We start from the raw sequence: 26106 nt of genomic DNA, 5'->3' as shown, positions 1-26106 counted from the left end.
CCCCACCGGAGCTCCTATTCCACTTCACATGATACAATTAAAAACATTCCCACATGCATTGAGCGGAACACTTGAACATGCTGCTTTACAGATTTAAAATAAATCTCATACTAATCTATGGAGAACCTGACAAGGAGGAGGCCAAGGTTTCCATTCAGGCACTTAGCTGAGTAGAGAGTTGGAAGAAAAAAACAGAGAGATGAGGGCCTTACATTATTTATACGCGCTAATGGTGGCTGTCTGTGTGTGTGAATCAGCAACAGGACAATCTGCTAAAATAGACACACAGCTGTAATCAAGGCCATACATATCCTTTTCTTCTCCTGTTCACTGCTAACTGCAGGGTCAATTGAAGTCAGTTTAGTAGCATTTGAAACTCTTGCAGTAGATTATCTCCTTTTAATGGAGACTAAAGACAATGCAGGAGTACATTGCCATTGCCAAAGGAAAAGATTACCTCTGCAAGGCCGTCCTCTGTACAAAAGGAATACCTCACACAGTTCCTACTGTAGATATCACTGTACACCGATAAGAACAATAGCTCATGTGCTTAACCTAGTTTTGTCCCCAAAAGGAATCCATTAGTCTTATTGTGTAGCCCTTAAGCTCAGCGTCACAGGGGGGAACCCACTGTTGCACCGCTACATCCATGCACATGTGCCTCTCATTTCCTATGGCAGTCCAGAAGTATCCTTCAACATCCTATTGTAAAGTTTACCAGGGGAGAGGTTCAGTGTAATAAAGTGCCCTGAGAGAAACGCTAAATGATGTAAATGCAGGCAGCTGCTGGCTGCTAATGCCGTACAGTATAGACGAGGAGGCCCAGGCGAATCTGGATGTGTACAGTATCTATATAACATTATGGGCTCCCTTTCATGTCTTCGTGCTCTCTAATAGGAACAATATGAAGACTAAGACTAATGGTATAGTAAAAGTGAACGGAACAATGTTTTAAAACCAAACGACATACTGGTATTATGTTTCTGTTGTTTCAAACACAACACATTTGGGTGGCAAATACTGCTTCAGTTGTGTGTTTTTTTTAGGTTAACTGTATGTGCTAAATTAGGTCACGTGAAAATATTACAATGGCTTAAACCACTATTGAAATTTAATGATGTTTAATAGGCTTCCCAAACTTTCTTGTGTACCCCCACAGGCCGCAGCAGTAACTCAAACTACCCCTTTACTGTAGGCTATTCACACAAACCATCATGTTCCAAATATGTTCATTTTAATATGTTTTAAACTGGATGCTATTTCACAACAATTAATTATATAAAAGGATATTGGAACGATAATTGTATAATGTCGATTACGGTTTGGTCAAGTTTGCATGTGTTAGCCACACTTGGAGTGACATAAACTGGGCATTTCAACCATATAACTTTTAGCCTTTTCACCATTTATCCAATACTTTTATCTAACTATTTTTACTGTTTATCCACTACTGCTCTGTGAAAGGTAATATAGGCTACTAAACTAGAAAACTGCACGTAGTAAAGTGCAGCTCTCCCCCCTTCCTACAAAAAGTTGAATCTCAGTCAATTGTCCCTCCCGATTCCCTTACAGTCAAGATGGCGGTGAATATGTATTCATTACTTTAGTGGATCATAACCAAGGGGGTAAGCCAGCCTCCACAAAGCATACCTCCTATGGAGCCATTTTGTTGCTAACAAGCCATCACCTCCCGTTAGCATTCATTGACTGCCATTCATTTTGGCGCCACTTTGACAGCGAATAACTTTACATCTGAAGCGCTTAAAGACTCTATTTGTCCAGTGTTTATTTCTAAAGAAACACGACAATGTATAAAAGGCTCCATTACCTTGTATCTCACGTTATGGCTCCAAAGCAGGCGTTTTTGTAAAAATAGGCTAATGACTGTGTCATAACCACGCGACTTACTGTCGCATAGTAGAGGAATTACCGTATAGTACAGGAGAAGCTTGCAGGCAGTTTCAACTTACATTAGCTGTTTAAGTTTAATTACTAATGTTAACTAGCATTTTAGTTAGCAATAATTAGCCTGGGCCTATGTTATCTCCTAACATATACCTACGCTCTCCATCTCTGTAAGATTCGGAATGAATGAAGACTTACAACTTTCAGACAGGTTGCTCACATCACATCTACGTCGTCATGCTCAGTTGGAGGCTGCGCAGTAACGCTCAGCCATCACCGGAAAAGTGCTTCTAATAGACTTCACTGGTCTCCGTGGAAATCTACGGCGTCACAGTGTCCATTTCTTTAACTGTCTATGATCATAAGGCATCGGGTATGGAGTTAATCTGCAGATGCTCCGGTTCAAAATGAGACCAAACTTTTCTATGGATGTCAGTTTTTAAGCCACGACAAAAAGGGCAAAATGTGGCCTGCAACAGACGAGGTAAGTCTTGTTTTTATCTTAGCCGATTGCCGGAAATGCCCTTTTGCTACTGAAGCAGTTGTTGATCACTCATTCTAGTCATTCTAGTATCTTAGTGGACCTTCCTCAGATGAGGCCCCTGTACTCGGTAGAATACCCTTTTCCCCTCTCAGTCCGACGCCCCTGCTCCTGGCAACAGCAGAAGTAGGCTACCCCTGTTGTAGGCTGTTCACTGTTGTACCATATTTATGTTTTCATATTCAGAGGGGTCATTTGCCCGGATTTTTTTTCAACATTCAAAATAGCATGGGACATAAAGGAACATGTAAGACACAAACTTTTGAGAAACACTTTTAATCATGATAAAGATTAGTCGTCCAACAAAACACTATTTAGAAAAACAAATACAGCAACACTGTCTCTGATCATCATTTGATAGTGTGCTGACACGCAAACTCTATTAAGCTGTCTTCAAATATGCAAAAATGATATGATTTTACAATGATTACATATTCACTTCCCCAGCTGGCTGGCTCCAAGCGTCTCCATTTGTCATCGACTATTGTGTCCAATTATATGATTAGCTTTGAACACTCCAGCACTTCGAGAGCTCTCGTGTGTTCTGCCGCGCAGAGTGATTCACAAACAAAGTCATTACAACATGTATTCACACATATCAAATAACAAAACAGATGGCCACTGCGCTCGCCGCCTGATTTGTTTTCCACACGAGTGGTAGATAAAAAAAAAAAAGTATTTTGTGCGAGCTGTGTTTAATGCTGACTGTTTTTATTCCCAAAGAAGAGCAGCTGGCTGTCGCGCTGTTAGATCAGCTCCTATGAAAGACAATCTTGTTTTCATTAATTTCTCTACAACAAAGGCACTTGTTGGGAAGATTTAGAATTACAGCGGGTAAAGCTTCCGGATAATTCATCACAGGGACTTGACAGGAAACTTAATTGTTTTAAATGCCAGTTGCTGTGAGCAGCATGGCTGGTTTTTCTTTGATGTCTAACAGGTGGGACAGATAGACGACCCTCTGATGTTTCATTTGACCTTTTGACCTCTTGGTTATAAATCCACTTGTAGTCCACTGGCCAATAAACCTATCATCATGTGATCAACTGCAGTTCCCAGAATTCCATGTGAGATGGAAATCTTGTAGTCTGCCTCCTTTTATTTAACATCGTGTAAATCTAGCCTGTCTATATCCTATGGTCTGGCCACTTCTTGATCTGTAAACACTGTACAAACCAACCAAGAACCATATGGACTCCCTGTGCTGTTTATCCTTTTACCACGGTATCACATTTACTAATCTCAGTGAGAATGTAACTGGGCTTGGGAAGAGAAAACATTAATACAACCAGAATTGTTTTAGGAATTGCACAGCATAAAGCAATCTGTTTAGTTCTGTTTGCAATTGATCAGTCATACGATAATCATTCCAAGAATTGCTATGGTACATGTGGTTACACCACAGGGCACATTGACTGTCTAATTGTATAAGACATTACGTAGTTACTCAGCCACACTGACTCACTGTCTAACCCAGTTAAGACTGTGTAGGGCTGACGGACACACTAACTCCATTATTTTAACAATTGGCAACACCAAATCAATTTTTAGCTTGGGTGATGTTAGTGCAGGACAGCTATTAAAACCATCCCATGCAAACCTGAGTTTCCTTCCTTAATTTAAATTAAACAGTATCCTCACAGAAATAGAACTGTCACACATTCAGTACCTTCTAACAAATCACTTGTCTGTCATTTGAGGAATATATTGGGGATCATTTGCAGGATCTAACATCGTGGTGCTTATAGTCCCAGCAGTAACCGACATTAAAGTCTTCCTGTGCAGAAGAGTTTTTTCTTTCTTAAGGTTAAGGTTGCTTTAAATCTAGTAAATACCCTCACTGACATCTCTTGAGGATGTTACTGTAAATGCACTTCAAGTGGCTGAATCATTTAACATCTGATCAATATGATTTGCATTGAACCATAAACACACTTTAGTCCGACTCCTGAAGCTGTGTCGTTAACTTTTCTGTGATGAGGTGGAATGGTTATTTCACAGGATAAAAACTGAAGTATTTGCATTTATAAAGCCAGTTGAAATGTGATAAAATGCAGAAACAAGAAAAAGTATAAAGCAGAGAATCAAAAATCTTGCACTATCCACTTGTAAAGTAAAAAAGGCACTGTTTTGACTTGTTTGGCAGATGTGGTCTAGCTGTGCCATGCTGCCATCACCTGGTCAATAAGTTAACAGCAACTTTCAGGACGATTGTACTGAGTGATAAAATTATGTCTTGTATCAAGTGGTTGGGCTTAAACTCAGACTTCCCAAATATGACACGGTGAAGTGGCACCAGTCAAGCAAACTTAATTATTTGCATGTGCATGACCTCATGCAGCATCACTACTTATATTTAAGCCATGATGAAGCACTGAGGTGCTACAGAGGCGAAGTTGCAAATGTGGTGCAGCTACCAAACAAAAGCAGCCTTCCAGAACCCACCATTGTTTCCTGTTGGTTTCCCCCCCACCCCCGTGGAGGCAGTCAGGCCCTTTGTAGGTGTTGGTTAACATGGCTGAGAAGAGTTTCAATGTGCATAACAACAAAGCAAACGCTGCGATACTGTGGGCTATGTTTTGAATGATTATGAGCTTTATTTTCGCCTGCATGTATTACACCTGAGCCACACATACTCGTGCTTTGTCTGCCAAAGCAAAGATGCACAAAAAACATCTCAAGTCTCATGGGTGAGTCAATCAGCTCTGAACACAGATGTTTTTGCCACAACAGCAGCACTCCCATACTGTGAGTGTAAATTACACCTTGGAAATTAATTGCAAGTTTAGATCCTTTTGATAATGAACCATGTACACAGTGAAGCATTCAGTGTTACATTGTGATCCAAAGCGTGCACAGCACATATCAGTGCACTGTTTGACATGAAAGTTTGATGGTTGTTTCATATAATTGCGCTGGTCAGGTTGCTCATTGATCGGATGCTGCCTGTGTGTGTGTGCCTGCTCTTCCGTCTCACACTTCGCAGATAGTTCCTGTACAGAATCACGCTGATCACCCTGTCCTGGAACTGCTTGGAGACAATGTAGAACAGAATGATATCTAACACTGTGCTCAGGTTCATCAAGAATGTGGTGAAGACCGCCCATGTGCTAAACCCTCCATCTTCGCCTGTCCCCACCAAACGGAGCACTAAACATACATGGAAAGGCACAAAACAAACCAACATTTGGACAATCAGTGTGATGATAATCCGGATGGACTTTTGCTTAACTTTAGGTTTGAGTTTAGAGGTGCGGCCGTGGATCAGATTATCCACAATGACAATATAGCAGCCAATCATTATACATATGGGAACCAGGAAGAAGAAAATGAGCCGCACAAAGTTGACGGGGTTGTCATGGCGCATGTAGATGATGTCTTGCATCTTGATGCAGGTGGTGAAGTTGGAGATGCGATCGGGATCATCCTCAGAGAAGAGCAGGGGCACGGTGCTGCCCATGGTCATGAGCCAAACCCCAAAACTTGCCACCACGGCCTTTGGGACATTCCTCAGCTCCTTGCTGTGCTTTGGCTGAACGATGGCCATGTAGCGGTCAGCGCTGATCAGAGCAAACAGCCACAGAGCCATGCAGGGGTAGAAGATGGTGAGAGCTGCACTGATTCGGCAGAAAACGTCTCCAAAGGGCCAATAGTCCTGGTGGTGGTAAACCATTCTGAAGGGAAGCAGCAGGATGAAGGTGAGGTCCACCACCGCCACGTTTATCATGTAGATGGTGACAGAATTCTTCTTCTTGGTAGTGAGAGAAAACACCCATAAAGCAGTGACATTGACTATGACTCCTATGACGAAGACGAAGCAGTAGAAAATCAGGCCTGCCATGCGGTACTCCACCGGTCCCTGCTCTGGCTTTACAGAACCAGACTCCACAGACATGTTGGAGAAGTTTAGATCCAGCTTCATTCTGAAACTCAGCAATATATTGGTGTTTATTTCCATTATTCTTTAAAGCCATTTGTTTTAATGTTGGAGTTGAACTCCTGTTAATTCACTCATGTTGAAAGGTCATATGCTTCTAGCAAAGTTTTAAAAAGGAAAAAAGGGATATAATGGCTATATGTGGTGTCTCTACATAACAATAAGTATGAAATTGATTCAATCTAAGATAGGTAGTTCTGTAATTTACTATCGGCTACAAAAATAGCACAGAAAAGGTAAATATTTAACATAATATGACATAATCTGTTAGATTTCAAGTTTGAAATGGTCCGAGGAGCAAGGCAACTTACTTTTGAACATTATGTAGACGTTATTCCTCATTAGTCCACTCGGAATTTGAGGTCTAAGAAAAACAACAGAAAACATAACCTCCATAAAGGTGTGATTTGAATTACAGTGAAAAGTTCTGTGTTGAAGAAAACACTGGGGGTTGAATTAGATCAGGCTGCTTCTATATATGTTTCACAGTTTGCAGAAGTTGCTGCTTGATAATTTGAATACTTATTTTTAAAAGCTGTGCAGCTGCACTGTAAAGACAGAGGCAACAGACCATACCTGTCTAGATATGTCATTAATTAAAAACTGAATAAACAAGCAAATAAAGAATTATATACACATTACACTGTATAAAGAATGGAGTGACGGTAATCTATGGTGAGGGTAACAATGTGGAAGTGAATCCTCAGTATCCCTGAGAAAGTGATGGTGTCTTGATAAGAAATCATGTGACTTCTGTGTTTGACATCAAAGCATTTTTCAACTGTACTTTACTGTACTCTATGCGAATTGTGGATAACCATTTAAAATCAAAAAAACAATTATTATAATAAAACAAATACGTTGAGTGATTTAAATTAAGTTGTCCCTCCAAATACACACACACACACACACACACACACACACATACACAGCAAGTGACTATAAAATATGTTGCCAAAATTACTTTTTCACGTCCATCTTAAAGGTCAAACAGATCAGGTAGCCTTGCCTGAACAATAAAATACTGCACTTACCACAGAAATCACACAAGCATCTTGACAAGCTTGTGCCAACAGGTTTATGAAGCCGCACAGCGATTTTATCTGAGCACTCAGCCAAAACAGGGAAGTGAATGCTTTCTCAAAGGGTAATGTGATGGAAATGGTGGCGAGACTGAACACAGTGTAAAGCCCCCATCACTTCCTGTGTCGCCTGCGTGCTGTAATTTCTGTACTTTTAGATTCCTTTACAGTATCTACGTAGTTGGAACACAAAGGGCTACAGCTTTCCACAGTCTGCAATTACACCCCCTTAAAGAAAATGATGTGCCATTAGAAGTGGGAGTGTGTTTGGCAGGCAGAGAGATGGCAGATTTAGGGCGAGTTATTGATTGGAAAAGTGGGGTCTGTCACAGCACATTAGTTCTCAGGGGAGTAATCCACAGCAGGTTGCTGTGAGAAGCATCTGCTGCTGGAGAGAAGTAATTAAAAACAGGATGTTGAGGCAGTTGCCATATAAACAGGAAATAAGACGGTGGTAATAGACACTTCACGCTGATGCTGTGAGATGGTTTTACACCACATCGACTTAATGGATGCAAAGCGCATACTTCAGGTGAAAAGCTCAAGGTCAGTCTGGACCCAGATTGAATACAGATTAATGTGTGTGATTAATGTGTGTGTGAGCTGGTAACAACTATGAATTGGGACATTTGGCTCAAAATTGTGCAATCAAAATTTCTTCCTCTCTTAACTGGTACTTTCCATTCCCACATTTAGATCTTATGAAATAGAAAGTTAATCACATGCTCCCACAACTTACCGTATTTCTTTATTTGTGGACTGCTCTCCACTGTCTATTTGGCCTTCATGAAAAGGTTATATCTATTTGTCACATGTTTTTTTGATGATGCAGTTTGATGCTGAACTTATTTCCATGCTTAATACATTATTATTTTTTTTTATCACAGTGCTCGTATGGAAGCAGCTCATTCAGTCTAATTCTTATTCCCGAGAAATAATTATCTATCGGCTTGTCCTCTCGATGTATCTCATACCAGATGGTACTTTGTGTTCATTGCAATATGTTGTTATGACAACAGTCTGTGTGATGTTTTCCTCTCTTTGATACTTGTCATGTGGTTGCCTCCCTAGGTCCTCCACTCCATAATAAATCCTTGGTCTTTATTATTCACTTGCAATATAAATATAACTATATAAGTGCATTCACTTGCCGGTATCTATCTTCTGTCTTTTCGTACTTCCCTTAAATTATTTTATTTTATACTTTGCCATTCTTTAAACAAACAAATATGAATTGATACTCTTGTTACACCTGTCAATATTAAGATCTGCTATACAGTGCCTGTGAAAAGCCTATTTAAGTTCCTTGGCTGTCACCTCTTTACTCTGTTTTACACTGTCCTCTAGAGGCCGGAAATAATCACTACAAAATTGTCAGATGTTTAGGTAGCATAAATAACAATAATTGATTTTGTCTTGGAATAATCAATTTCTCATGTCTGCAAGTAAGTCTAGGCTATTATAATATAATCTATTAGATAATATGTTAACAGAAATGAATGCCGAAAGTATCTTAACAGACCTTTAAGCTACAAAACAAGTTTTCTCTTTTACAGTACAAAATAGCATCGAATTGTATCTTCATGATCATTTTATGTATTGTTCTGTTGGGGTGTTCCCTTTTTACCAGCTGTCCCAATTGAATGTTTTATGTCTTCTGTCTTTCTCTCCATCACTGAGTTGGTAATTGAAGTTAGCTGCTACAGTGTAATTCAAAAGTTAAAGACCCCCACCAGACGTTTTAAAGAAGTATAAAAAGTACTCTTCTTTAAATAGTAGTATATGTGTGTGATATGGCTTTTCCACAAAAAAGTTCTATTAAAGTGTTGAAAATTAGAGTTACATCCACTCCTCCCTTGTTGAAAAATCCATAATGTGTAAATATTGTTAATACATTGTATTGAAAAGTCTATCCTCAGTGTAGGTTTCATATTGTACCAAGATTGACTTCCAAACTAGTTGTGATATCACAAAATCCTGCGTATACATACATACGTCTTAAACTCAGTTTTAGGTGAGCAGAGAAACTTGTCCTCCTCATCGCATGAGTGTGAAAACAGCCTGCTAGTGTCAAACTCTGCACGTACATCGTAACAATAAGGAAAACATATTTTCAAGTGGAGAGGGACTTTAAGTGAAGAGAAATGCATAGAGAGTTATCCAAATCTAAACTGCAGAGATGTTAAATGTATTTTCTGGACAATACACTAATGCTATTGACATAATCAGATTATCACATTAATCTGAATGTATCTGTACACTTCTATAATTGCAATGTTGTGTTAAATTAGTTGATGCTTCAAGCCCATCCCTTTAAAACAACCTCTTTCCTTTAATCCCCAAAAGAAATCAGGCGATAGAAGAAAAGGGAGCGGTGAAGCAGATGGCAATTATATGTGTGAAATACAGTGTTCATTACAAGTGGCTAGACTATCAGCAAAAGACATGTTTCAGTAAAATATAATGACAAAATGTAAAATAAAACCGTATGTAGAGGTCAAGATGCAAACAAACATCTAAAAACACTCTGTAGTGTGTTACACTTGATAGCCATGAATATGTTTGCTATGCAAATTTCACCAGAAACAGAAAGTTTGTGTGTGTGTGTGTGTGTTTGTTTGGGGGGTGGGGGGTGTACCGGTCAGAGAAATCACCCTGTAACTTCTCTGTAAGTGCTGCAACTAAGGATAACTTTCAGTAACGATTAGTCTGCTGATTATTATTTTTCGATTAGTCAGAGAATAATTTGGTCTATGAAATGTCAGAAAATAGTGAACACTGATCACAATTTCTTAAAGCAAAAAGGGAAGTTTTCAAATGTCTTGTTTTGTCCAACCAACAGTACAAAACCCAAAGACTATCTCATAAGAAAAAAAAAAGCAGGAAATGCTCATAATTGGGAAGCTGCAACTAGGTAATGTTTGGCATTTTTGCTTAATTTACTTTGATTAATTGATAATCGACATAGTTCCTATTAATTGACCAATTGATTAATTGACTCATTCCAGTTTGTGTACTAGTATTTGTACTGTGGTTTTATAGTACCATTGTGCTCATTTTTCCACACAAGCCAATTCAACAGTTCCTGGAATTGAGGACTTCAATTCATTTTGGGTAATAACCCTCTTGTCGTGAAATTGTTATGTAACAAAACATATAATAAACAGTAGGTAAAAAAATAACTTGGCTTGTTAAAAGTTAGACTGCTGAAAGCTAAACTTTTTGTTTAGCGTAAACACCCGTTTTGCTCTGTAGTTTTGTTGGAGCCTTGGCAGTGACAGAGAGCTTTGCCACAAACATGATGAAATGAACTCTGCTTGTTGTTGCCTGGCACCATCTTAACCTGTGTCTTGTTTCTGTGCCATCTGCTGTTAAGGCTTTCCGGATGAATAACTGTGATCACACATATGAAGAATGGTTGAGATGATTATTGTTTCTGTTTGACTTTCTGTTCTTTCCCTAATGATTTACATTATGTTTGCAGCAAAGGTAACATATTCTACAGGGCTTTGTAAAAAAAAACAAAAAAAAACTTTCCGGTGTTATTTTGTCTCTCAGACAAACCAACCAACCTTACAGTATCATAATGAATTTAGTGCTGATTATTGTACTTGCACCTGCAATGAACCTAAGAGCAATATGTCAAAGTGAAGTAGATTGCTGTATTATGTCTATAAATGACTTCCTCAAAATCCAGAACTGAGAGCAAACCTGTTCCAAAGTACTAATTTTAACATCAATAAGCACGTAAAGGCATTAACATTAATCAGCAACACAATATAAAACTATATCATGTGCAAATTTGATTTTTACATTCATAAAGGAAAGAAAAAAACAATACAATCAACTCCTGCTATTTAGGAAAAATCACAGGAGAATCACTATATGCACCACAAACATCTGAAGACCGACATCACAGGTAAAATATAAAGAAAGTTTCGTTCTACAGACAATAAGACGTAGATTATGGGTACACACATTCCCACATGCTCCATGGAGATCTATGTGTTACTGATTGTTCCATACATCACTTGTTAAGCATCCTATAAACTGCAGGTGCTGTAGGAATGGTGCGGTGCCATACCATCATTGCATGATTCTGCAGTGCATGATTTATAGTACAACAGTTGCAAAGTGTAGTGACAGTGCAGGAAGCAGTGTGGCCTCAGTGTGAAGTAATGCTGTGGTGTTGAAAAGACTTGTTAACACTTCAGGCTAGCATGCTAGAGACCGGTTTGCATTCTGCTTCCAACAAGTTGTCTTTTGAAAACCACGTACTTTGGCTTACCCCAAACAAAACTGAACCTAACCTAAACCATAGTTTGCCATAACCATTATCTATCCCTTAACCTTAACCACACCCTAACCATACTGTAGTTGTATAGCTGTATTGTAGAGAGAAGTCTCTCACAGTCTGTCATCACACTATTGCACACATCAACAGGGTGTGGTAACATGCAAAGATATGAAGCAATGCACCAGCAAAGACAAGAAAGAAGAAGACTGCAAGCGAGTAAACATGGAATAAACAATGCTGGATTCAAAATACTTAAGAAAATGGCTTTACAATTGTTTAATGAGAAATGAGATGCACACATGTCTTAGACCTCAAGAATACACATATTGCATTATGATGACTAACACTCAATGTAAACCTAACTTCTTTATGTTTACAAGAAAACTCCACAGGGGCCCTTAATTAAATGACATCATAGACCACACCAGGGGTCCGTTTCAGGAAGGAGGTTTAACAAACTCTGAGTCTAACCCTGATGTCTGAGTTGATTTACCCTGAGATGGGAAACTCTGAGTTTTCGGTTCCAGAACAGCTGATATGAGTTGGTTCAATCAACTCCGAGTATGTTCATACGCGTGCACCACCACAATAAAAAGGCAGCATGAATGGAGCCATGATACTACAAATCACCATGGCAACAACCACAAACAAACTGGTCGGCAGAAATACTAATGCGCACATACAGCAAGTTTGAACATTTCGTTAAAAAAGCAAGACAGCGGCTGCTGCTGCAACAGAGAGAGAATTGTTGTGGGAGTAAATTGCTGCTCGAGTCAATGCATAAGCATTGACAATGCATTGATTTCATATAATCACAGTTAATTTATAATATTACTGGTGAAAACTGGAATTGTATTACACCTATAATTGCATTTGGGTGCAATCCTGCAGGCGAAAAAGTAAGCTACTATATCCCATTCTGAGGCTGCAGCACCATGAACACCATAACCATAACAGAAATATAATTTATAATCATTTATTTCTTTTTAATTACTCTCACTGGTTTGTGTCCAGGGAACACTACAAAAAACGTTTAAAAAACGTTTCAGATTACGTTGATCTGCCTAACATAAACCAATATTTTTTTTATTCATGCAGATAACAAACTGCATTAAAATGCACCTGATACAGACTGAATGAATGATTGAGGAAATGAGAGAGAAGAAACCTCGAGTTTCTTGAAGAAAACCTGCTCCCGACCAGGTTAGGTTCACAGACTCAGTTACCATAGTAACTGACTCTGAGGTTAAGTTACCTCTCTTTCTGAAACGGAAAACCCAGAGTTCCCCTCATCTCAGGGTTAACAAACTCAGAGTTTTCACTAAACCTGCTTTCTGAAACGGACCCCTGCTTTTACATAAACAAAGAACAATCACAAAGAAATTATTTACAGACAGACAAATGTGTGGTACTTTCCAACCAATTAAGGTTAATTCAGTTGGCAGGCAGTTGAAATACTGAATAGACAGTTCCCTAAGACATTACAACTATGCTGAACTGAAACTTGAGGCAAAAAACCTGAGATTGTGAGTCTGATTTAGTTTCGGAATGAAACTCATATCTATGTCTACCTTAACATCTCAGTTCATTAAAGTAACTGTAAGTGACGATGGAATCAGATGTGAGGTCATTGTCTGGTTGCGTATATTATGTTATGTTGCTTTCAAAAAGTTTTTACAGGTGACCATACGGCTTCACTCTTCACATACTGTACATGAGTTTAGCTTTTAACTACTTTTCAAGTCCATAGAAATTTGAATGTGAGTATGAATTTATGTCAACTTGACTGTCCACTTCCAACATGCTCAGTCTATAGGCAGGAGACAAGCATGATTTATGGAAAAGTATCCTTTATTTCCTTGCTGCAGTAATCTCTGCTTTCCTGAGAAATACGTAAACACAGGACGTGCTGGATTTTCCTTCTTGAGATTCTGAGTAATTTTGTTGATGTTCTTTTACAAACCTTTTCTTATGTAATATGGTAAAAATATTAAAATTAGCTGGATTTCTATGGCTTTGGATGCTGCGTAGCTGCTTGAAGTCCATAATCGCATAAGTGAGTCCATTTCAATGTTCGAAAGGATTTGTTTGGGACACAATTTGACCGGTCTTGATTAAAGTAGGCCCATGCGTAAAAAGTCCTCTCATCTTGTGTAACTCTTGGTGCCTCAGTTCTTTTTACTCATTTACTCTTCCTGGTGAAATCTCCTTTCTGAGTTTCTCTCACTGGTTGTACCTACTAAACTATAATTGTTAAGTTGGATCTTGTTGCCATCTATGACATCCTTGGAGGAGCCTTCAGGTGACGTCCTCACTGCACTGGAGAAGGACATGCTGACCTGTAGCTTCAGCAGCTTCCGAAGTTTCCTCTTGTAGCCCTTACAGGCAAAGAAGTAGATAAAAGGATCCAAACAGGAGTTGAAGTTCATCAGACACACAGTGATGTGCAGTGACACCTGAAAGGCCGTGAGATCAACGCAATCAGGGCTGTACACCAGCTTGCGGATCATGTACTGCAGGATATCAATGTGATAGGGGCTGAAACAGACAATAAACACCAGGGATACGCAGCAGATCACACCAATGGCCTTGCGGCTCCGGCCAGACTTATCTGTCAAATGGTTGCTCTTGGCTGTGAAGTGGAGTTTGGAGCACAAGACGGAGTAACACACAAGGATGGTCATCAAAGGCACGATATAACCAAGGAAGACGGCACCAATTAGTATAGTGGCAATGTGGTCGACCTTCTCAAAGTTGGGGTATTCCATACAGGTGATGAAGCCGTCAGGTTCCGTGTTGGTCATAGGCATGCCCACGAGGGGGAGGGTCTGTGCCAGGACCAGCAGCCACACACCAACACAAATGTAGCGCACGTTACTGACCTTCCTGAATCGGCCAAAGCGCAGAGGCAGGACCACAGCGATGAACCGGTCTATACTGAGACAGGTCATGAAATTGACCCCCGCGTAGGTGTTGATATAAAAAATGAGGCCCGAAATCTTGCACAGCGCCTCGCCCAGAGGCCAGTGGAAGCCCAGAGCATAGTAGACAATCCTCGCAGGCAGAGAGAGGGTGAAGAGGATGTCAGAGATGACCAGGTTGAGAGAGTATAAGGTGGTGGAGTTGATCTTTTTCAGATTGGGACGGATTACATGGAGGGCAAGGCAGTTTCCGAGCAGCCCCACCAAGAACACGATGCAATAGAAAAGAGGCATGAGGACCCTGGCATAGGCCCGGTGGGCATATAGAGTGTTACACTTGTCAGATTCATTGTTGATGGATGAGAAGGTTAAAGTCACAGGTGCAGCGGTAGAACCCATCTTGATATATTAGGAACCAGTAACTGCAAAAAGGAAATTAAAATGTGTTAAGGCTTTGGTTACTTTTAACATTGTGCATCTTCTTTTCTTTTTGTACTTTCTCCTCTGATCCTAAAAACATACAGAAAATGTGTATTTAAAGGAAACAAAATCAAACATGTCCATTTGCAAAAAGCAATGAAGCACTGAGTCTATACCTTTGTAGAAATGAAACTCTTTTGTCTAGTAAAACCATGGCAACCTTGCTTTCAAAAAGAAAACAAAACAAGTTACAGTATTTGTCATTACTCCTGGCACTTCGCTGTGTCAGTAAAGAAAATAACAATGACAATGTCTGCTTGTAACAATAGAGATGTTTTTTTTTTAAGTGTAATAAATTATTATTAAACATTTTTTTATGATTTTACCATATGTTGAAGGTTCTCCTAAAGATTAAATTAATACACAAGGCTGATATGACTTTATTTGTATTTCTTTTACCCTCAGCAGGTAACTAAAACTTGTTTTGTTGAACTCTCAGCGTGATGAGACAAACTGTCCTGTGAAGTTGAAATGTTTTTTTTTGTGGTATGTGGTGCCACCTTGTGGTTCTTTGTGAGCAAAGCCCAGGAGACGCCAAACTTAACTTTTGCCTCAGTTTCACTAACCAAGTCTTGACAATTCACATTTCCTAAGACATAAGAAGAAGGTTCAAGTCAGATCTAACTGAGCTGTAAAGCACCTTTCCTGTTTTCACTTATCATGGGGCAATATCCTATGTTTGGAGTTTGGCATATGAAGAAATAGCTTTTTATTTGAACGTCAAAGCATAATTTAGATACTTCTAAGTAAATTTCCAACCTGTTTACACATGAAAATGGCAATAAAGGATTTAGAGATACAGTAACTGTCCTTCACTTACTAACTATTAGCCCATTCAGCCATTCATGTATTTGACTCACAGGACATAGCTGTTTTTGTTTTTTTGTTTGTACCTAAAAGTGACACGAAGGAAGTCTGTGAACAATAACTCGGCTTTACTGTGATTCTGAATACAGCTGCAGCACTCTCACACTTACAACGCAAAAATATATATAAACTTGGTGTTGAGAGACGACTTTGTCTATGAGGATGTCAGCTTTCCCAGGGTGCTCTGCCTTAAAAGGGTAGGCAGTTGGAAAGTCATATTGTTTAAGCAAAAACATTAACCCGCTCTATCTGCTCGAGCACGTGGTGCAGTGGCCAACATGGCCAGTCAACATGTTTCCTGGCCCATTTCCCTAAAGTGAAAGGGTATTTGGGGCAAACATCTACTATTTTCCAAATGCCTTTCTTATAAAATGTAGCAATTTGAAAATAAATGTGTTTTATGTCAAAATATAGTTTGTCCTTTTCCAAAAACACTCAAACTGTTGTGAAAGTGGTTTGCTTCTAACTGTGGGTGTCGTAACTGTGGTGAATTGCTTTGACTCTAGCAGTACATTTCCACATAGAAGAACAATGTTTTATTGTAGAGCCTACAGTTTGTAAAGCTGTGATGATTTGCCATTAGTTTTCAGATGTTTGCATGTAGTAGATATATCTGACTCTGGAATACAACACATTTTTCACAACATAAATCTATTAAAAGTTAAACCGCAAGAGGATACAGTTACATGTATTATCCGCGTACATTTCACACCATCTATGTCACTATGAATGATTCAATCTCACCCTAAAAAATACAGTTTGGAAAGAAAACTTACCTCATAAAATGGAATATGTTTTTCGTCAGATTTGCTGAAATCACATTGATCCAGAAGACATGACACCCTTTGTGCAAAGATTAACTTAAATATAAGGGCTGTCCTGGCAGCAGTTTAACCATACTGTCCTGAATGAGAGCAGCATGACATACAGAAATCAAGATCCGTATCTGCTGCAAGTAACCATAGTGACAAAATATCCTGTTGTAGCTCTCTCTCTCTCGCTCTCTCTCTCTCTCTGGCAATATGTGCATGTATTTCTCATACCTCTCTCACTTTTGCTTAACCTTTAAAATGTTTTATCTCTCACGACACACTTTTGAAACACCTACTGATTGCACCCAAAAAGTAATGTGACACTTTACTGACGTGTGTAATATGGTATTTGTGATTGATAAAGCTGTGGGGGGGTTGAGCCATCTGTGACATATTTTGGGAAAGGAAAATCTAGGTTTCATACAGCATGCCATGCCATGCCATGTGAGTACTCTCTAGAGAATGTGGCTTCAGCTGCACAGATGAGATAGTCCAGAGTTGCTTTTGTTAGACACCTATCTTGTTGTAGGCTATTGGTATACACATACTTAGTTTAAGGTGTACAATAATTACATCACAATTCTCTCTTATTACACCTCTGTTTTAAAAGTATACTCTTTTTCAGTTTCTGGTCAATTTCCCTTTAGACTATGCAAACATGTGACAGTAAAATGAGGAACTTCCCCTTTGCTCCAGAAGCACCTTTGTTTTGAGGTTTTGAGCTCAGAATGACTTTCTAAATGATGAATACTCCAAATAATGATTTCTTTTTAAATATGTACATTAAATGACCATTTGCTTTTAATCACTGAGTGTCACTTGTGTTATACAGTAATTTGTACTGATTAGAGATGACTGATCATATTTCTTCCAAATATCAACAGAGACTTCCTGTGGTGAGAGCACATTGATGCCACAGAATCAAAACTGCTCAGCAAACACAACAACCCTCCTCAAATATAGGCTATGGTTTAAGGTGTAGGAGTAGCAGCATACTTTCAAAACACAAATACGCGTTGCAATGAGAGATCAGAGACCATTTTAGATGTAAGATGTGGTCATGCCTCGATGTATTACATGAAAGAAAAAGAAAACAAGATTTTTCGAAAATGTTTTATTAAGTTAAAAAGTGTGACCTAACTGCTCACAATATTTGAATCAGGGGTTGCTGAGCACATACTTTTTTGTGTGTGTGTACTAAATGGTATCCTGTAGTTTTCACACCTCTGAATTAGTCCCACCCATCTCTTAACTGCTTTCTACTAAAGCATATATTCAGCTTGGTGAAATGCCTTATGACAATGATTATGAAAGTAGTTGAACTCTCTCCCAGGGGTCCAGAAAAGGTTTTCAGATTCCATTCATTTCATTTATCATTTGTATTTTTTTTTATAATTTTTTTTTTTTACAAAAGGCTTCATAGTTAAAAGAATATTATTAAAATTTTTAAATCTATAATTTTTTTATTTCATTATATTTATAGATCAACAAATCTAGAACTCTTAGAAATACATAAGACATGTATTACACAAACAGATTCTAATATATTTTTCTTGTGTTGTTTTCAAATAACTAAGACTATAAAAGTGTAAAAAAATAGGCAAATGTCAAAATTTTCCAAGGGACAGATATGAGAGGGGCCCAAAAGATTCAGAGTCCATCATGTCACATGCTTGATGGTATGTACTGTATGAAGACTAAGAGCACAGGAAAAGTCTTAGTACACTGCGAAACGCAGAAAAGTTCATGTGCCCAGTATTGATTTCTTGTCCTTTCTAGCTGCAATCAAGACAACAACAGCTCAATTAAAATGTTTCTGTATGGGGAATGTGAAGCATTGTGCTGATAGTTAAAGGCTCCTGAATAGAAATGAAATACATCAACAAGAATCATATTCTGTTGTTTATTGAGCACAACCTTCTTTTGTTCAAAACAAGTCCGGCGGCGAGGCAGAGGAAGCAGTTTAACTTCCTCTTGGCCTTGCCTTGTGTGTCTGACTCACTGGGCATCAGACGGCCAGCTCACACCCATCGCTGACAGAATACAGAATGGTATTTTGCCATGGCTATTCATAGAAGACAATGGGGTTAAATACCAAAGATAAGTCCCTTCCAGCATCTTTACACATCTTATTTACAAATAAGGATATAAAATGATATAAAAAAAATTTTTAATTAAAAATTGTGCAGAAACTGAAGGCTGTGAGACATTGGCAGATTAACACCTGATACCAATCAATGTTATCTACATCCTGTGCATAATAAAGGAAGTTATGAGTCAGAAACTCTTCAGCTGTGTCTGTTGAAATAAAGTTTTGTCTGCCATGGATGCTGTAATTTATATGTTGCATTACATACATTACATTGTTCATACAGAAGATTGATCAACATCATACTGACCAGTTCAGAAGGGCTGTAATGGTGCTTTAGTATATCCCTGTCGCACACTACGGTTTGGTTTCATCTAAGTAGGTTCTCTTATATGGCTCTTATATGATTTTACAGCATTTTATTCCTGTCTTCTTCTCTGAACATGGGGAATTTAAGGTTATAGTCGGTAATACACTGACTGGATAAGGATATACGTAGCAACGTCATCATCCAGAAACCTACGTCAGGTCACGTTGGAATAGGTTTTTAGCAGGGCTTGGGAAAACAGCATTTGATGGTAAAAAAAATATGCACTTCTACCAAAATATGAGTATTTGGATTTGAATACATAATGAACACTACTGGGAAGACACAGAATGATATAAAAACCTTAAAAAAATAAAAATAATGGATTCACCCTTTAATGTTAAACTAATTATTTAAAGTGTGCCTCTATATAAAAGATTCATTTTCACCATGTTTGGTACAATTGGTACAACATTGCAGTGATGAATAAAGTGGCTATAGTGCTGTTGTTTAACACGTGGTTAGGATCAGATTGCAACAGTTTTACCGGAAACTTATGTGGCTGTTGTTCAGAAAAAAAACATCAGTTGGGTAACATAACTCCGATTAGACCACTAACCGATGACATTTCACAGTATTTGATTCTTTTGATAGTACTTGCATGCAACATTTATTGACTCTGAATAGTCAACTATAGATTGAGCGAATTATAATTGTTACAATGTATTATTTATTGAAACAAACTACTTTAAGTTTGTGGTTGTTTTCACCCCCAAAATATTCAGTTGTAAACATATGAACACATCTTTAATACATTTTCTGGAGTGCTTCAACAGTTTTACAACCATCAAATTATAGTAAATAACTTTTTTTATAATGCTTTATGTTTATATTTGACTTTTACTTTCTGTCTAGTAAGCAGCAGATTTGGACCAAATTCCGACCCAAATGATGCATTATTTGTGCAATATAATGTAGTAGTGTAGTAAAGACAGAATGTCTACATTGACACATCTTGTTGTGTTGGCTCTGCACATTTGATTTGAATTCAAAACAATATTGAAGGCTGAATTAATGAACTGTGCAGATATTGATTGCCTTTTTATACAGAGTCCCTGATACAAATGCATGAAGAGCACCCCCTACCTTCCTCCTCTCCCCCTTAGGGTTAAAAAGGCTATGAATCCTACACTGACAACACTGAGGGTGTTCACCCAAAACAGATGTGAACACCCGTAAACACATTTAAAAATCCAATTCAGCACAACCTCACAGTTTCATTCAAATCCAATGTGTTGTAGTACAAACTGTACAAACTGTTGGAACTGGCTCCAGGTACAGCAGATGTGTTGTAATGATTATGTTGCCTTATACTAGGCTTACTCTAGAAGCCATTACTGCTGCTCTGCTTTGCCCCAATAATCTGTTCAAAACAGTTTATCAAATCATATATCCTTTTGAATAATAAGCCCAACAACTACTTTGAAGGGGATAATTCAGGGTACATTTAAAATACCACATGGCCAAAAATATTCCCTTTTCCTCTATGTACACTAAGTGCATAACATTTTAAGTCATTATCGTCTAAAACCAGGAACCTCTTCTCAGACTAACAGTGAACTCTCCTGGAAAGAAAAACCTACTGCAGCTGTGGAGATTCAGCTCATTTACAGTTTTTCGAGGACTCAAGGAACATTGAGTCAAAGATTTGCATTTGACATCTGTTTAGAGTACACTAAGACTTGGATGTCACAAGATGGCAGCAATGTCTATACTGCTCCTGTCAAAGGCAAATTCTCTTCCAAAGAGATTGAAAACAGTGTTGCAGACATATGTTAAAGCCTATAGATGTTCTTCAGCTAGTTGTAACTACAGTTAACTCCATGGAATTTAAACAGATACTAAAGGTTGCAAGTCCATGGTCTTGATCATCTGAAATAAAATGTTATAAACATAAATTGGAAAACTTACTATATCTGCACAAAAATCTCCAAAATATTTAACTCCTTCTTGTATGAAATGAAAATCATAAGAAAATGAAAGCAGAAACATTGTATTATATGTAGCTGTATATGTAACTGTCTGATTGTGCGTTTACAACAGCATTGTTTATCTGACAAAACTAGCCTATTGGTTAGCTTGGCTAACCAAAAGTAATGACACCAAACCAAAAACCACAACAAAAGAGTCACTGTTCATACGCTTTTCAAACTATACAATAGAACATTATTTCATTGGGCAATGGACAGTAGTTCGTTCTTCATTAACTTGTCTAAAATCCAAAAGAAATCACAAAGATAGAAGATGAACCCACACAAATATGAACATGGATCTCCTTTCAAGTTTCTTCTTTGTGTCTGCCCCACCGTCACAGTCTGCACCTGTAGCGTCTCCATGGACAAGGAGATACAGAGACTGAAACAATGGCAAAACTCATAAAGATAGTCCACCTACAGTACTGAAGAAATTGACTGCTGAACTGTTGGTTTTAGTCTTTTTATGAGATTTGTTGGAAAAATAGAAGAAAAAAAATAGAAAAACAACAGCCTTGTCATTTAACATGTTTGATTGTGGTGCCACAGTTTTCTGTCCCATCGGCCAGCAGTTAATGTTGGCTTTTAAAAAGGAATTCAACAAGAAGAAAAACAAATCAAGAGTTGTCTCATCTGGGTAGTTTAGTGAGTAGTAGAGGCGAGATTAAACGTGACTTCTCGTCGAGGTAAAAAGTGTCTCGCGATATCAGTACACAAGTGCAGAGCAGCATCCTTGAAATTAGCACAGGAAATCCCCCGCCCGTTCTCCAGAGCTGACTGAGTTTACTTTTGCAGAGCGATAGCTGAAGAAAAAAGCTGCCTGTAAAACCCAGCGTTAAAAACGTTAGAGTACCGCCGCCATGACCGCCGCTCTCTCTCCCTCTCTCTCCCCCTCTCTCTCTCCCTCTCTCTCTCTCCCCCTTTCTTGGCCGAGACACACACGCAGTTCACTGTGGCGCTGTCTCGCGCAGACCACTCTCTTTCTCTGTTAAAACTTGTCGGGAAGCGGACAGCATAACCTACTTTTAATGATATTCAAAAAAGAGAAATGTTCTCCCTTCGTTCTATAATGGTCATAAATCAATACTAGAGTAGCCTAGCCTACTTCCTTGTTTAGTGCTGCAATGAATTAAATGCAGAGGAGAAGAAAAGAGCATCTGTCTTCACAAAAATCATCTGTTGAGTGTTTGATGGTAATTTATTTGTGCTTTAGAACGTAATCCATGTGAAACAATAGTAAAATAAGCTTTATTTCTCTCTGTCTACTGTACAATGACAAATTCAAGTACAAAACATTTAGGGCGTTTTCACACATACCTCATTTGGTCCGGACTTTCGGACTTTTCAGTTTGATCCGAACCAAAATTAGAGGTGTGAAACCTCCCCCGGACCACGGTCCGGATCAAAAGACCAAATTTTGGTCCGACCAAAAGAGGTGGTCTCGGTCCGGACCAAACTGAACCATGGTCCGGTTCGTTTATAGTGTGAAAGCATTTTTTGGATGGTTTGGACTTTCGGACCAAATAGAAGAAGCTCTGGCAGGCTCTCCTTGTGTTATAAGACCGGGGAATAGCTCCTTTAAGGAATAGCTTGGTGCTTAGTGTGTAGGCTACATAAGAGAGTGAGAGTAACGGTGAATGCGCTCAGAGCAGACAGCTGTCAGCTATCAGAGCAGAGAATACATCTTTATTTGTTAAGTGGTAGTAAATGTACAGTGTAGGTTTCCGTTTGTCTCTGAATAAATTCTCCAGAAAGTTCCAGTGTCTTGCTTCTCAACATCACAACAAAACAAAAAGAACCGCGGCAGTAGGGGAGAGCAGCAGTCAGCTGAAAAAACTCCGACACAGAGAGAGATACGAGAGGACGGGGAAGCCCGTCTACAAACCAATCAATTATAAGTATCTGGAGACGCAGCTACGTATGTGATGACGGCAGGACGTAGTTTTGTCACGTAGAGATCTTTAGTGCGCTTGCATAACTGCAGTGTGAAACCAAAACTTACCGGATCAAATGTATACAATGTAACAAAAACCTGAATCTTGGTTCGGACCTTGGTTCGGACTTTCAGGTGTGAAAACGCCCTTAGTCTCAACTGGCTACTGCCAGAAAACGCTTAGTTGTGTTACAACCTTGATTCTCTGAGTGAAGAGACTCTCTCTCCACCATACATAGGCCTATGGAATAAGTAACAGCGTTAACTGTCAGTTATACAGGAGAGAAGCCAGTCATTTGAGTTAATGGCAAAACCATTCAGTGCTCGGTTTTCATTTTGTGACTTTCGATTGAATAAAGGACTCTTTTTTAGTCTTATTTCTTAATTGAAGTTTTCTGTAAAATAGTGTTAAAATCTCGTCTCAATCTCGTGAACCCAATCTCGTGTCTCGTCTCGTCTTGTGAGCTGGGTGTCTCATAACACCCTAGTGATCAGTGATGTTATCTAAATGCTGTGAATTCATGACGCTTTTGCTCCGGCTGCTTATAATCTTTGGCTGGTTGGAAACTTTTTGATGTGATGGAATTGCACCATTTGAACAAACATTCTCAACTGCTCCTGTCTGTGATGTAGTTAATAAACCTCAGACAGCTGCTTCCTGTTAAAAACCAAATCATTTACAGTGTGAACAAAATGAGAAATGTCACCAATGTGCTTCATGACCACACATTTGCAAAAGTTACTGGATAGTTAGTTATACCGAATGTGTCACAAAAATGATAGGATAATATGTCTCACTTATGTCGCGTGGTAAAGTTTACTGACATTATTCATACCATACACCATATGTAATTGCCCAAAGGGCTACAGGATGGATAAATGTCGTGCATATGTTCCTACTACTCATGAAAGCAGAAAGTCTGGAAGGCTAACTTTTAGTCAGTTAATTAAATAAATAACTTTTTGGAACAAAAGGAAACTTACGTCTCTCCTTACAGTTATTTTATGCAATTTGGCACTTTTTTGTGTTGTTAGAACAAACGTGACAGTAATAGCTGCCCAAAATCTTACCAGTATAAGTCACAGTTCAGGTCCTATTCCAGCATCTAGGGCCATAAAAACTAAAGGCAGCATTGCCGGACTTTGAATTGATTCTCTGTATAGCAAGAATATTAGAACCAGATCACATAAGAAGTCTGAGTTTTAAGCTGGTCTAGCATATATGTATGGCTCGTAGGTGTTTGTCTGATTAAACATCTTTAAAGAGATGAAATTGTGCCATTCTGAATGCATGATGTATCAAATGAAAAAACATTTCAACCTTTTCAAATCAGGTTCTGAATCAGATTCAAATACTGATGGATATGATCTCTAGATATAGGAGTGGGAGATAGGGTGCCAGTGTTAAGGAATTATGATTCCTCCAGTTTTATTAATGTTTTATTATCATTTGTTCATTTTCTGTATGCGCTGTTTTCACAATGTTCTCTGAGCTGTGATATTAAGATGCAGCCAGAGGCCCATCTAGAGGTTTTGCTTGCTGTGACAGGTGCAGGTACATTCCTGGGCTATACGCTTGGGACCAGTTATGGAAATCTGTCTGTCAACTCAGCCTGTCACCGGTGAAGAAGACAGTATGTCTGAATGACCGTTACAGGAAAAGCTATATATGAAATTGTATGGAGACATGCAAAAGCTTGTCATTGGTTATTGAGCATGGTTATTGTAAAGAAATATTTCCATTGGTTTAGAAAAATATTCATTTGGCTGCTTTCCAATTAGCATACACTTCTTGTTTTGTGACAAATATAAAATCATTGTTTCCCTGTGTTCTGTGGGAGTTGCAGTTGTCTCTGGTGAGACTTGCTACTTTTTCTGTAACTTCACTGTGATTAATTACATAAAATATTTGCGATATATCACATTAACCATCTCTGTTTTTTCTGTGATTTGATTATCTATAACACCAGCAACACTGCCAGCCAATCAAAGTAGTAGTTGTGAACAATGCTACAATAATTTTATTAAACCGCACAGAATGGTTCATTAATAAACCCAACCCTCCTGCTAGAAAACATTTTGCCATTGGGTGATTCTCCAAATCTCTTTTTTTTTTTCTTTTTTTTTTTAAACAGTAATGTGCATAGCAACTATACAATATGGCATATCAATTATTGTTAAGGTGGTTAAGGTCCAGCTCATTGTTGCAAGAATGTTTCTGGTGAGAACCTTAACAATTTATACTAAAGATCTTTCTTTTGAAAGGAAACAAAACTGGTTTGTGGGTGTTTGTGTGATTAAACACACTTTGACACAAAATGGGGTTATGGTTGTTTTTTCCATTAATTTCTTTGTAACCAAGGTTGTGTAGTCTTCCAGACAGCAAGCTAACGTCGCTACATACAGGTGCTGCAGTGCAAGTGCAAGTGTAGCTGAATGACACTTTTATTGTGAATATCCACTATTGCTCCCTTTTATGGAATTTTGTGAGCCTATTTTGGATTAGTGATTTACTGAAAAGCATTTACAGAATGTAGCAATCAATTAAAATTATAATTTTTTAAGGACTAACATTTTTTGAGCAGGAGTTGACTAAGAATATGTAGAAGAGTCATATCATCAATAGGATGGCACTTTAATCTTTCTGCTTTTGGATCAATTCTCACTATACAATTTAAGCCAAATCTTAAAATCTTTAGTGCGTACATTTTTTATATTAATGAACGTCCGTTACATCCAAGCCATTGCCAAATGAGTTGATACAAAGCTAATTAAGACTGTATTTCTCAGTATGGCTATGTTTAGAAAATGGTGTCATCCAGCGAGTTTTGCGCGCAGAAAATCGAGCGCAGATAACTACCTCCTCTGAAAAGTCCACCATGTTTTTTGTAATCCTCCGTGT

General features: G+C 38.5%; 2 protein-coding genes across 4 annotated transcripts; both read right to left on the bottom strand.

The window, feature by feature from the left end:
* Nucleotides 1-2708: 2708 nt before the first annotated feature.
* Nucleotides 2709-16878, bottom strand: gpr18 (G protein-coupled receptor 18). 3 transcript variants are annotated; one of them, XM_031286455.2, is made up of 3 exons: nt 16807-16878; nt 6695-6747; nt 2709-6369 (listed from the first exon to the last, which is right to left on the bottom strand). In XM_031286455.2, the coding sequence occupies exon 3, from the start codon at nt 6366-6368 to the stop codon at nt 5349-5351; it is 1020 nt and encodes a 339-aa protein (XP_031142315.1). In that variant the 5' UTR covers nt 6369; nt 6695-6747; nt 16807-16878; the 3' UTR covers nt 2709-5348. The 3 variants fall into 3 exon arrangements, with proteins under 3 accessions (XP_031142315.1, XP_031142400.1, XP_031142237.1); XM_031286540.2 differs by lacking the exon at nt 16807-16878 and adding an exon at nt 7418-8150 and having other exon boundaries at nt 2709-6375; XM_031286377.2 differs by lacking the exon at nt 16807-16878 and adding an exon at nt 7418-8142.
* gpr183a (G protein-coupled receptor 183a) lies at nt 13503-16984 on the bottom strand. The gene is made up of 2 exons (XM_031286253.2): nt 16807-16984; nt 13503-15105 (listed from the first exon to the last, which is right to left on the bottom strand). Exon 2 carries the CDS (start codon nt 15080-15082, stop codon nt 13949-13951), a length of 1134 nt encoding a protein of 377 aa, XP_031142113.1. The 5' UTR covers nt 15083-15105; nt 16807-16984; the 3' UTR covers nt 13503-13948.
* Between the last annotated feature and the right edge of the window lie 9122 nt (nt 16985-26106).

Source organism: Sander lucioperca, chromosome 8 (assembly GCF_008315115.2).
Source record: "Sander lucioperca isolate FBNREF2018 chromosome 8, SLUC_FBN_1.2, whole genome shotgun sequence".
Classification (NCBI taxonomy): domain Eukaryota; kingdom Metazoa; phylum Chordata; class Actinopteri; order Perciformes; family Percidae; genus Sander; species Sander lucioperca.
Note: the sequence above shows the minus strand (reverse complement) of the source record. Positions and strands in the feature narration are given on the sequence as shown.